At 36.0% G+C, this 13,547-nt stretch overlaps 1 protein-coding gene across 1 annotated transcript; it reads right to left on the bottom strand.

The window, feature by feature from the left end:
* Nucleotides 1–307: 307 nt before the first annotated feature.
* On the bottom strand, nt 308–11,752 carry LOC138142007 (olfactory receptor 10R2-like). The gene is made up of 2 exons (XM_069062926.1): nt 11,660–11,752; nt 308–1,324 (listed from the first exon to the last, which is right to left on the bottom strand). Exons 1-2 carry the CDS (start codon nt 11,750–11,752, stop codon nt 308–310), a joined length of 1,110 nt encoding a protein of 369 aa, XP_068919027.1.
* Between the last annotated feature and the right edge of the window lie 1,795 nt (nt 11,753–13,547).

Genomic DNA, 13,547 nt, shown 5'->3' with positions numbered 1-13,547 from the left:
TAAATGACCTGACCAGTTAATGTAAGAGATAAGATTGAATCCAGTTCTTCCTGATTTCAAAATCAGCATTCATTCTGCTACTCTACACTGCCTCATAATATTCAGTACCTCTTTTTCTGGCATTGAATCCTCCTGCCAATTCTCACAGTTGGCATCCTAAAATGCTTTCTATGTATATACACTGTCATCACAAAAATCCCTTTACAAATATGAAAAGCATCCAGCCAATGGAATAGCACCTAACCAAGAGATATGGACACATCTTTTCATGCTGTGATTTTGTATCTGTAGCTGTGCAATATTAAAATTATATGATTTTGTGAGGAAACTCTCTCCAGCTAATAACTTTCTGAATAGCTACCTGGACAGCTCTATTCCTAAGGCTATAAACCATGGGATTCAGCAAGGGGGTAATAATGGTATAAGTAACTGTTACCAACTGGTCTTTAACTGATATCATCCTGGATGAGGGTCTCAGGTAGACAAAGGATGCACAGCCGTAGTGAACTACAACCACTGTCAGGTGGGAGACACAAGTAGAAAAAGCCTTCCGTTTCCCCTCAGCTGATGGAATCTTCAAGATGGTGCTGACAATGAAGCCATAGGAAATGCAGATGAAAATAAATGGAACCATGAGCACAAAGACACTACAGATAAATATGAACAGCTCATTGACATAAGTGACAACACAAGCAAGGTGAATAACAGGTGAAATGTCACAAAAATAGTGGTTAATCTTATTAGAGTTGCAGAAAGGCAAGCTGAAGACCAAGACTGTGACTACTGTTGAGATCAGAAAGCCAGTCACCATACAAATGCTTACTAGTACTCTGCATGTCCTCCAGTTCATGAGGATGGGGTAACGTAAAGGGTGGCATATGGCAGCATAGCGATCATAACCCATCACAACCAACAACAGGCAGTTGTTGGCTGCAAAGCCAAGGAAGAAGGACATCTGAACAGCACAGCTAGTAAAGGAGATAGTCCTGAGAAAAGAGAGAAGATTGATGAGCATCTTCGGCAGGATAACAAAGGTATAGCAGGTCTCAGACACAGAGAGAGAACCTAGGAAGAAGTACATGGGGGTATGGAGGCTATGTTCCAGGATGATGACAGTGACAATGGTGATATTTCCAATCAGGATGATGAGATAGAGGAAAAGGAAGATAACAAAGAGCAAAAGCTGCATTTCTTGGAGGTTGGAAAAGCCCAGCAAGAGGAATTCAGTGACCACGGTTATGTTCTCAGGAAGTTGTCCCCAGGTAATGACCTGCAGAGAGGAGCAAGGCAAAAAGAGGCTGCTGAGTTTTACAGACTGAGGAAGCTGGGGAACATTTATTCTAAATTATCTAGGAGATTGCTACTACCCTGGGTTTGTTCAATAAATATTTAAGTAAAATAAAAGAAAGGCGAGGAAGAGATTTAGAAGGAGTAATAGTAGTGAGTGAGTGGGATATAGATATATTTAAGTGAGAAGTTTAAGGCCCCCAAAGAGTATGCATTTGACTATTCCTGTTAACTAGTTTTAGACTAGATACTTAGTTTTAGATTTGGGATTTACTGAAACTTTGGAGTTTCTGAAGTACTGAAACTTCCTCCAGGAGGATAAAGAATATTTGGGCTTAAGGGGTGGCTAGGTGGTGCAGTGCATAGAGCACTGGTCCTGGAGTCAGGAGGACCTGAGTTCAAATTCAGCCTCAGACACAACACAAAAACTAGCCGTGTGACCTTGGGCAAGTCACTTAACCCCAATTGCCCTCCAAAAAGCAAAAAAAAAATATTTGGGCTTATATTTTTCACAAGCATTCAAAAGAACTTTGTTAGTATGGAAGTTTCTTTCATCTTGATGAAAGGACTTTCTTCCAGTTATGGAGACACTACTCATTAAGGCTTAGAGGCTAGAGTGAGATTCAAGCAGATGGGGTGATGGACTAGAGATTGAAAGGAGAGAAACTGGATGAGTGACAAGGGAGGAGGACTAAAAGCTAATACCCTGCAGGTCAAATCAGTAGATATGGCACCTGGTAACAGAGGGGGAAACAGAAATACAGTCAACAGCAGCTTTTCTTTCCCTACTTTCCTAAAGCCCATTGGTAACATAAGCTTCAAGCCACCATCACAAACTTTTATATCTTCTTTGCTTACATTTTAATTACTTGTTACTGCTAAGAAACTCTGTGACTCATGTTACATATAATAAATTACATGACTATTAACTGTGGTTGGGATCTCAACCTATAGATTTGTGCTATGATAAGGAGAGATGAGAAGCTAATCTATGGAAAAAGAGATTTCCTCATTCTTATTATGAAATTGAGGCAAACACAACAGTGAGTGGGTAAGATGGCATAATCCACATGAAGGATGGTGGGGGACCTGCTTATCAGAGGCTGGAATGTTATAGGTCTGGTCCTCAGACAGTGGAGTCAAGAGTAATTGTTTCACAGTAGGAATAAAGTCTCAGATTTCCCCACCCCGCTCCTTCATCTTTGGTATCTTTCCTGACTCGAACATTTTAGGAATTTAAAATGCTATTAAAATCATATCACCTCCAGAACTGAAAACCTCTTTGTATAATTGGCTTGGTCTAAGCTCTCTGCTTTCCACATCATTGCTCTCTTCGGTGATATTTCTACCTCCTCCATAATCACATTTGATACTGTAGTATTATAGTCTAAGTATAGTAACTCCTCCATAGTTGATAATGAACTCTGTGTTTTTTATATATCTATATATGCTTACATAAATGTACATATGTATATAGTTATAGATGTCATCTTTCATCTTTTTTTCTTATCCTTATTGCTGCTTTAGCCTTAAATGCATTCAGGATTATATTGCTTAGTTGGGTCTCTTGCCAAGTTTTCTTCAAATATGTTTTATCTTCCATTACTTCTATTTTATAGGACAATTGTATACATAATTTTCCATTATCCTTCAGTATTAGACCAGTTGATAATCTAAGCCAGTGATGTCCTTGGCTGCCATATCATGACAAAGAAGGCATTTGTTCCCAAATGTGATTTTCTAGTTTCTTTGTTCTGCTTGTAGCAATTATGGTACTTTGGGTATACTTCAACATGAAGTTATTTTAATGAATTCCCTTTCCTCTATCTCTATCAACTTTCTTATTATCCATAACTTGCTTGACAGATCAGGTTGGAATTTTGGACAATTTACCCAAATAGTTATAAAACTGTTCACACCCTTTGACCCAGAAATACCTCTACTAGGCCTCAAGGAAATCAAATTAAAAGTAAAGGGACCCATATGTTCAAAAATATTTATAGCAGTTCTTTTGTGGTTGCAAATAATTGAAAAAGAGGAAACCCATCAATTGGGAAATAGCTGAACAAATTATAGCATATGATTGTGACGATATTATTGTGTTATGAGAAATGATGAAGGGAATGGTTTTGAGGGAAAAAACCTGGGAAGACTTTTATGAATTGGTGCAAAATGAAGCAATGAATATTATTTTAAAAAAACCTATTTATTGTGCAAGACTTAGTAATCCTGATCAATACAAAGATCCAAAAGGACTTCAAGGCCTCAAGATGTAAAATGTTATCTACCTTCACATAGAGAGCTGATGGGTTCAGAGTACATATTGAAGCAAATTTTTCCCCTTTCTTTTTCTTTTTTTTCAAGAACATGACAAACAAGTGGAAATGTATATTTACATGACTTCGTATGTATAAAAGATTTGTATTTCTTACCTTCTCAAAGGGTGGGGAAGGGGCTGGAAAATAAAAAAAAATAAGAATTTGGAACTGAAAATAAAATAAAATTTTAAAAAGTGAAATTGGAGTTATTTTACTTTCATATTATATTTTTGAATATTATTTTCCTCTGGATTTGTATCGATTTCATTCTTTATACAAAAAAGTCAGTGGCCTGATTCTATACTGACATGTAATTTAGAAATGATTCTCATATCACTAATAAGTCATTTTCCATCTGTTAAATTGTAATCAGTTTCATTATTTCTGTTGTTATTGTGGTGTCCATTCCATCTCAATCCTTTTTTCTAAAGTGTAGTTATTATGCAATGCCATGAGGCATCTGCGTAATATGACAAATATTTTCTTTCTCATTTCTTGTTTCTGAAAAAATTTCTTCAGATATTTTCCACCATACTCCCTTATTCCCACCTTTACAATGAAATCAATGATGATCAAAGCATAAGTTAATTAAATTTAAAATTTTTACCAATCTTTTCAAAGAATTTTTCTATCTCTTGATCATCTGCTACAGATGTTAGTGTACAAGAAGAAAGATTTTTTAAATGAAAAAGGTGCACAAATTAAATGACTGCCATCTGATCTATTCAATCTAGTTGTTGGAGATTAAAAATTATAGATAATGGAAGAAAAATAGACTAGAGTGACAGTTATTCATTAAAGAATGTTAAATGATGTAAATAAATTATTTTAACAAGGAAAGAATATTTTGTTAGAATCAGCCTTTATTAGCAAACAATTAATTTGCATAACAAGCAAGGAATTATGGAAAATAGGGGTATTATCTCAAAAATAATTGTAACTCTAATTTCAATAGCCTCTCCCAAAAAGGTTATAGATATGGATATTGCATCTTTAAGAAGCAATTCAGTCTTAGGGAGTTTCAATTTTCCTTGTCATTCTGGAGAGATAGTTAACTCTAATGTCTGGAAAAAATACCGAGACAGGTCATAATAAAACACTGATAACTCCCTTCCTGGAAATCTAACTTTAATTATTAATCTTGCACAGAAACATAATGAAGGTTTTCTTGAAAGAATTTCACTGTTATCATTAGAGTGGTGGATGGGATGGTGTTTCCAGAATTGAGAAGTTAGAAGTTTTAGTTATGGTTAGAAATTACTTGGGTCATGATCTTCTTCACAAATGACATAGTAAATCAGTACTTATTTCTCTGATTTTTTGGGGTTTTTTTGTACTATTAGTAAACTGTATAATCAAAAACCTTCATATTACTACAAGTCTAGAAGATTAGAGGACTTGAGAAAGAGAGATGAAGTAAATATTATGGGAAAAGAGGATTTTGTAGCAGATATATAATTTAATTGACTGGGGTGGAACTCAGAGTCGATTAACTAGTGAACTAAGTGCTATAATTTTAAGCATAATGAAAAAAATTACATCAGTACCTAACTTCTGATATTATTTAATCCAAGAAATAATTCATATGAACAAATGGGATTTATATCACTGATGTAAGAATGAATCAACATTAAAAAAAACAATACAGTAATCATATCAAAACAAAAACATAGAGGTGGATCCAAGATGGCAGAATAAAGGCAGAGATTCACCTGAGCTCTCCCTGAAAATACTCCAAATACCTTTACATAATGACTCTAAAAAAATTCTTGTGCTTCAGAACCCACAAAATGGCAGAATGAAACAATTTTCCAGTCCAACACATCTTAGAAGGCTGGCAGGAAAACTCTGCTGCAGCTATGTGAAAGTGGAGCACAGTCTAGGGCAGGGTATTCCAACACAGTCCCAGCCCCAGAAAACCAGCAGAAGGCTTTGGGAGGCACTTAATCAGCAGCAGCAGTTGCTTCCAGAGCTAAGGCATAGAGCTCACATGTAGTAAAGGGGTGAAATAACTGGTCAGAAGGACATTACAGTGGTCCCTTTGCTGGAACAGGGAGTAGGTGTCTGTTGCTTTCCCCATACTCAGATCTAGGTCTAAGTCCCAGGTTGCAGGTTCAGGGTGAGGGAAGCACTAGCACACCAGAGCTTGCAGCTACAGTGGAACAGGGATCCTCCTCACAGTTCCAGGATGGAAAAGAGTATTTGTTGTCACTCTAAGACCACAGCAAAGGTAAGGACAGGAGTAAACACCTCTCTTTTGATCATACCACCTTGGAAGAACTGAAAACTTACAGGTCCCTAGAAGTATCTCTGAAAATAGCTGTACAAAACCCCTGAAGCTTGGGACAGTGCACCCTCCACTCTGGAAGCAGAATCCAACTTTGACAAAGAGTTAAAAGTCAAGTAACAGGTTGGGATAAAGAGCAAACAACAGGGAAAAAAATGGACCATAGAAAGTTACTATGGTATCAAGGAAGATCAAAACACACATTCATTAAAAGATAACAAAATCAAAGCTCTTACATACAAAGTCTTCGAGAAAAAAATATGAATTGTTCTCAGGCCATGGAAGAGCTCAAAATGATTTTGAAAATCAAGTAATACAGGTAGAGGAAAAATTGGGAAGAGAAATGAGATTCATGTAAGAACATCATGAAAAATAAGTCAATAGTTTATGAGACACACACACAAAAATACTGAAGAAAGTAACACCTTAAAAAAAGGACTAGGCCAAATGGTAAAAGAGGTCCAACAAGCCAATAAGGAGAAAAATGCCCTAAAAAGCAGAATTGGGTAAATGGAAAAAAAAGAGGCAAAAAAATGCACTGAAAAAATTCTTAAAAATTAGACATTAGTAAAATGTAAAAGAAAATACAAAAGCTCACTGATGAAAATAATTCCTTAAAAATTAGAATGGAGCAAATTAAAGTCAATGACTCTATGAGAAATCAAGAAACAATCAAACAAACAAAAGAGTGAAAAAAAGAAGACAATGTGAAATATCACATTGGAAAAACTACTGACCTAGAAAATAGATCCAGAAGAGATAATTTTAAAATTATTGGACTACCTGAAAGCCGTGAACAAGAAAAAAAAAGAGCCTAGACATAATCTTTCAAGAATTATTAAGAAAGGGGGGAGGGGAGTCAAGATGGCAGAATAGAAGCAGGACCTCCCCACTATTCCAGCTTCTACCTTCCCCAATCCATGGGAAAAGGGGACTCTAAACAAACTTTGGAGCTGCAGAACCCACAAAATGACACAGAGAAGCTAACCTCCCACTGAGGACAGCCCGGCAGTTCGGCAGGAATCAGCCAGCCCAGTGCTCTTGGAGTCAAGCCCAGCTCCATACTAAGGCTTTAGCCCCAGAGTGGGCCTGACCAGCCACCGGCCGGAGGGACTCCAGATCATCAGCAGCTGTGGCCGTTTCCAGATTTATCAACACATAGATTTGAAGGACAAAGTGAGAGGTCAGTGCAGTCTGGACTTTGGTACCCAATAAGTGGGAGTGCATGACTTTTGCCCCTGGGGTGAGAAGCCACTGAGATGCAGGCACAGCCAGGCAGGACCACGTGACAGCTTCAGCTTCTGGCCTGCAAAGTGTAGGGGGACCAAGCACCAGTCTGAGGGGTAATCGCTCTTTCTTTAACCTGCTTGGATCTGGATTGCAGTCTAGGGTGGAGGTCCTAGGGCATGTCTCCAGCTTGCCAGAGCGTGTGGAGGCTTCAGGGAGGGCACCCATCTAATACCTCCGGCAGCTGAGAAAACCCCAGCGTTTGGGATGAAAGCTCCCCTGTCTGGTGGCAGAGTCCTATTGTGGCAAAAAGCCCAGGGGTCAAGTGACTGAGGGGCGACATGACCAGGCAAAGGAAACAAAGCAGACAGAAGATTCCAACATTAGACTCCTATTTGGGGGACAAAAAGGAGCAAAGCATGGAACAGGAGGAAGGCAGTGAAGTCAGAACTCCTGCACCAAAAACTTCAAAGGAAAATACGAGCTGGTTACAGGCTATAGAGGACCTTCAGAAGCAAATAAGACAAGTGGAGGAAAAATTGGGAAGAGAAATGAGAACAATGCAAGAAAATTACAAAATGAGAGTCAACAGCCTGACTGAGGAAAATAATACCTTAAAAAACAGACTGACTCAAATGGCAAAAGAGGCTCACAAAGGCAATGAGGAGAAGAATGCTTTATAGAGCCGAGTTTGCCAGATGGAAAAAGAATCTCAAAAGCTCAATGAGGAGAATCATTGCTTCAGAATTAGATTGGAGCAAATCAAATCTAATGACTTTATGAGAAATCAAGATGCTGTTAAACAGATACAAACAAATGAAAGAATAGAAGGCAATGTGAAATATCTCATGGGAAAAACCACTGACCTGGAAAATAGATCCAGGAGAGATAATTTAAAAATTATTGGACTACCTGAAAGCCATGATCAAAGTAAGAACCTAGAAATCATCCTCCAGGAAGTTCTTAAAGAAAACTGTCCTGATGATTTAGAACAAGAGGGCAAAATAGAGGTTGAAAGAATCCACCGATCACCTTCTGAAAAAGATCCCAAAAAGAAAAATCCTAGGAATATTATAGCCAGGTTCTGGAATTCCCAGATTAAGAAGAGAATATTACAAGCAGCCAGGAAGAAACAATTTGAATATAGTGGAAACACAATCAGGATAAGCTAGGATCTGGCAGCTTCTACACTGAGGGATCAAAGCTGCTTGGAATATGATATTCTGGAGGTCAAAGGAACTGGGATTAAAACCAAGAGCCACCTACCCAGCAAAACTTGGTATCATGTTTCAGGGGAAAATATGGTCATTCAGTGGAATAGAGGACTTTCAAGCATTCTTGTTGAAAAAACCAAAGTTGAATAGAAAATTTGACATTCAGATACAAGAAGCAAGAGAAGCATGAGAAAGTAAACAGGGAAAAGAAATCATAAGAAACTTATCAAAGTTGAACTATTAACATTCCTACATGGAAAAACAAGAATTGTAACTTATGAAACCTTTCTCAGTATTTGAAGGGAATAGAAAAAGTTTTTATAGTAAAGGGGAAAAAGGGGGAAGTGAAGAGGAGAGAGTGAACCTAAACTCTTATCAGAATTGACTCAAAGTGAGAATAACATATACACTCAATTGGGTATAGAAATCTATCATACCCTTCAAGAAATTAGGAGGTGAAAGGGATAAGAGAATGTGGGAAGGGTGAAATGATAGAAGGGAAAGCAGATCAGGGAAGGTAGTGGTCAGAAGCAAAACACTTTTGAGGAGGGATAGAGTGAAAGGAGAGAATAGAATAAGTGGGGAGAGAGAATAGGATGGAGGGAAATATAGTTAACAATACTAACTGTTAAAAAAAAATTGAAGCAAGTTGCTCTGATAAAGGCCTGATTTCTCAAACATATAGAGAACTGAGTCAAATTATATACAGTAACAGCGATATTGTATGATGAATTGTAAATGACTTAGCTCTCAGCAAAACAATGATCCAAGGCAACTCTTACAGATTTACAATGAAAAATTCTATCCATCACCAGAGAAAGAACTGGTGAGATCTGAATACAGATTTTAAAATACTTTTTTAGGTTTTTTTTGAGGTGACAGGGTATGTTTTCTTTCACAACATAACTATTATGGAAGTGTTTTGTATGACTACAACTACACATGTGTAAACTATATCAAATTTCTTGTCTTCTCAGTGAGGGAAGATGGGGAGAGAGGAAGGGAGGGAATTTGGAACACAAGTTTTTTTTAACAAAAGTATATTAACAGTTTTTACATGTAACTTAGAAAGAAAAAATAAAACAAAAACACACAAAGTGATGTGATTTTTAAAAATAAATTCAGAAAAAATTCTTTCTCCAAGTAAAACCAAAAAAAAAAAACCAATCGTGTTTTACTATGGTAATAACAACATCCAAGAAACATTAAAAGAAATGGAATTCCATTCAAAATAAGTACATATGCATATAGAACTACAAAGTAACTATTGAATGCATAAAATACTTGGAGATCTATCTACCAAATCACATATACACATATACGTGTGCACCCATACACAAACTTGCACAGATTCAACTACAAAGTGATCTTTAAAGAATTTTTTTTAAATAGCCAGAACAACCAAAGGGCTAATTATTCAGTGCTCATGAGTGGCCTGTATCAATGTAAGAAAAATTACAATATTACCAAAGTCAATTTGAAATTTTAGTGCTATATTAATCATATTATCGAAGTATCAATGTTCAGATCTCAATAAAATGACAATAAAATCATTTGGAGAAACAAAAGATGCAGAACATCAAGGAAAAATCTTTAAATGTAGGAATAAAGGAATAACATTTGTAAACATACACATATTCTAAAGTAGCAGCCATCAATCAGTTTTGTACTCGTTTAAAAAATAGCATTTATTAGTGGAAAAGCCTAGACAATGGGGGAAACAGAAACAATAGAACTTAATAAACTAGTATTTCATAAACCTAAATGGACAAATTACTTTTAAAAGAATTCTCCATTTGACAAAATTTCAGGGAAAATTGCAAAATAATCCGGCACGATTAAGCTTAGACCAACTCCTTACACCATATTCAACAATAAATTAAAAATTGATATATGAACTCAATATTAAAGGTCATACTATTTAAAATGGTGAGTTGATCTTATGCTTTTTAAAACTATTCATTGAACATTTATTCTTAACCAAACAAAGAATAGAGGCAATCACAAAAGATAAAATATATAACTTTAACTACATACAACTGAAAATCTTCTGTCCAAACAAAATAAATTTAGGTAGGATAAAAAGGGGAGCAGTAGAATGGGGGAAATATTTGTATCAAATTTGTCAGGTATGAATGTGTTATACACAAGATATAAACAAATAACAAAAATGCATATGCATATATATAATTTGTATATTGCTAAGTGGATATAAACATATATGATGGATATAAATAATTTATCACATAATTACATGCGAACAAAAGCCATTCCCCTTATCTATTGATAGTCAAAGGATATGCACAGCTCTCAAAAATTTACAACTATTGCCCATAAATAATTAATCAAATAGTAACAGTCTAGAAGAAGCAGAAAAGTAAGAGAATTAATGAAGATAAAGAAAAACACTTATTATAAAAAGGTTTAGAAATTTTTTAAATCTAAAATTAAAGAAGTTGAAAGAAGGATTTTGTATAACTAAGTAAGAGAAAAAACACAAGAATTATATAACTAGGTTAAAGGCAGAAGAAAATGTCATTAATAAGTTAAATAAAACTATGGAAAGGCATGACAAATGAAAGAGAAGTGAGACGTGTGGGGGAAAGAGTCTGGAAGAATAGAATTCCCTTGAAGTGGGTTAAGCAAAAATAATGGAAGAATCACAGTACTATCTTTAAAAAGATAGGAAAGACCAAAAAATGCTTATTCAGAAAAAAATAAAGATGAATGAGAATAATATAAAAGTAATTTATGCCTCACATATGAAAGGATTAAACAAATCAATAAAATAAAAGAGAGTGACATTTGGATTTTTAAAAAATACTACAATCTGTTGTTTATAATAACGATTCCTAAAAAAGCAGAGACATACACAGAACGATGTGAGTATGGAACAAAATTTACTATGTATCAGGTAAATACACAAAAGGAGAATTGCAATCATGTTATCAGACAGAGCAAAAACAAAAATTTACAAAGTAAATAAGAATAAAAAAAGGACTCTGGATTATCCTGAGAAGAGACATAGATAAACAAACCAATATTAAAAGTAAGATTATGTCCTCCAAATTCCTTAGCATCTATATTCATAGTGGAAATATTAACTGAATTACAAAAAAAAGTATAGATGATAATAGAAAAAAATTTCATCTTCTCAGTCTACTCCCTTCCCCAACTACTCTCCCACACCACCTTAACCATACACAAAAATGGTCATACTCTTTATCTTACCATTACACATAAATATACCAACTGCATATTCAAGAATGTGGAAATTCTTTAATCTGACCATAATATTTTTCCCCTCTCCTTCTGCCTTCTCTTACCAAACCCTCCTCTTCATCCACACTGCGATCTCCAATCCCTTGGCCATTCAGTCTCTCCCAGTCCATTTCCCTTGCACTAACCTTTTCCCCCATCTTGACCTCTTGGTGAATGAATTCAATTCTACACTGTCCTCTTCTTTTGAGTACCCAGTCTCTTATAATTTTGCTGATTGTGCCCTGCTATACCTCAGTCTTGGATCTCTCTCACCACCTAACACCTTTACTACTACACAAGTGCTACTGAATAAAGGTGTAGAAAATCATGCAACTATTCTGATTGAATCCATCATAAATTGATGTTACACAACCTCAATTAGGATCTCAATGCTGCTCAGAACTCTTACAATACCTACCATAACAACTCACTATCCCACTTTCTACAGTTGCTCTTTCAAAATTTTTCATTCTTCCTGAAATTTTTCTATGGGTTTTTCCTGCCTCCACCCTCTCAATTAAGAAAATTGCCTCATCTCATATGTAAAAAAAAAAAAATTGAGGTCATTAAAAATAAATTCCATCTTCTTTCTTCTTCATCTCACATGACTCATGTGACTACTGTCCCATCTTTTCCTTCACCCCTATATCACATGATGAGGTGGCTTTACTCTTTATCAAAGTTAACCCCTACCTGCACAAACAATCCCATTCCATCCTGTCTCTTCCAAAAGTTTGCCTGAATCTATCATGCCCACTTATTTTCAATATCTCCCTGTCTATTGGCTCACTTCCTTCTGGTGACCAACATGTTCCTTTCCATTCTGAAAAAAATCCTCATTTGATCCTTCCAAACCCACTATCTTCCTATATCTTTTCTTCCCTTTATAGCTAAACCTCTTTCAAAAAGCCATTTGCAACAGATGCCTCCATTTTTTCTCTTTTCACTCTCTTCCTAACTCCTTACAATTTGGCTTCTTGCTTTATAATTCCAACAAAACTGGGCTTTCCAAAGTTATCAGTTTCTTCTTAGTTACCAAATCCAAAGATGTTTTCTCAATCCTCATTCTTCTCAACTTTGTAACAGCCTTTGACATTGTTGATCATTCTCGATTCTTTATTCTCTCCAGGTCTTCAGGACACTTCTCTCCTCTGATTCCCTTACTACTTATCTGATAGCTTCTTGTCAGGCCCCTTTGCTGAATGCCCATCCACCCTCTCACAGTAAGCATCCCACATGGTTTTGTTCTGCGCCCTGTTTTCTTCTCCCTCTAAACTACTCTACTTTGGCCATATCATCAGCTTCCATGCATTCAATTGCCATCTCTATGTGCCAATTCTCAAATATACATATTCTGCCCTAATTTCTCTGCTGACCTCCAAGTCTGCATCTCCAGCTGCCTCTCATACATCTTGAATTGTATGTCCAGCACACATCTTAAACTAGACATGTAAAAAAAAAACTGAACTCACACCTGAAATATAGTAGATATTATGTAAATGCTTAGTCCCTTTCTCTTTTTATATATTCTTTTCCCTTTACAATCCAAGCTTCAAACTTTCAGAGCAATTCCTCACTCCCTGCCAAGGAATATTCAGTTGATCCTTACTCATCATAGAATAAATAAAATTCCTCAAGGTCACATTTAAAACCTCCCACAATCTGGCCCTAATCTGGATTTAACACTACTCTCCCACCCTCACCCCTTCAATCATTATCTAACCAGATTTTGCTATTAGCCACTCCTAAATTTTATCCAGACTTCTTACATTGCTACTCTATAAATTCACCCAAATGACTATCATGCCTGAAATATTCTCCCTCATTTCTACATTTTTCTATCTTTATGGGAGTTAAGGCAAGAAGGTAGAGTGAGAATCAGCATTTTTGCTCTGATTACCATACACACCTCCTCTGCAATAACCTAGAAAATATGTCAGATCATATTCTGAT

Source organism: Petaurus breviceps, unplaced genomic scaffold (genome assembly GCF_028583685.1).
Source record: "Petaurus breviceps papuanus isolate PSGF00001 unplaced genomic scaffold, PetGlider_PUasm1.0 90510, whole genome shotgun sequence".
NCBI classification, from domain to species: Eukaryota; Metazoa; Chordata; class Mammalia; order Diprotodontia; family Petauridae; genus Petaurus; species Petaurus breviceps.
This window is presented reverse-complemented; position numbering and strand designations above follow the sequence as displayed.

Coding starts and splice junctions, on each gene's coding strand:
- LOC138142007 (XM_069062926.1), bottom strand. CDS start 11,752: ATGGGGGAAAAGGTTAGTGCAAGGGAAATGGACTGGGAGAGACTGAAT. Junction 1,325..11,659: donor TGGATGAAGAGGAGGGTTTG/GTAAGAGAAGGC, acceptor AATGTTCCCCAG/CTTCCTCAGTCTGTAAAACT.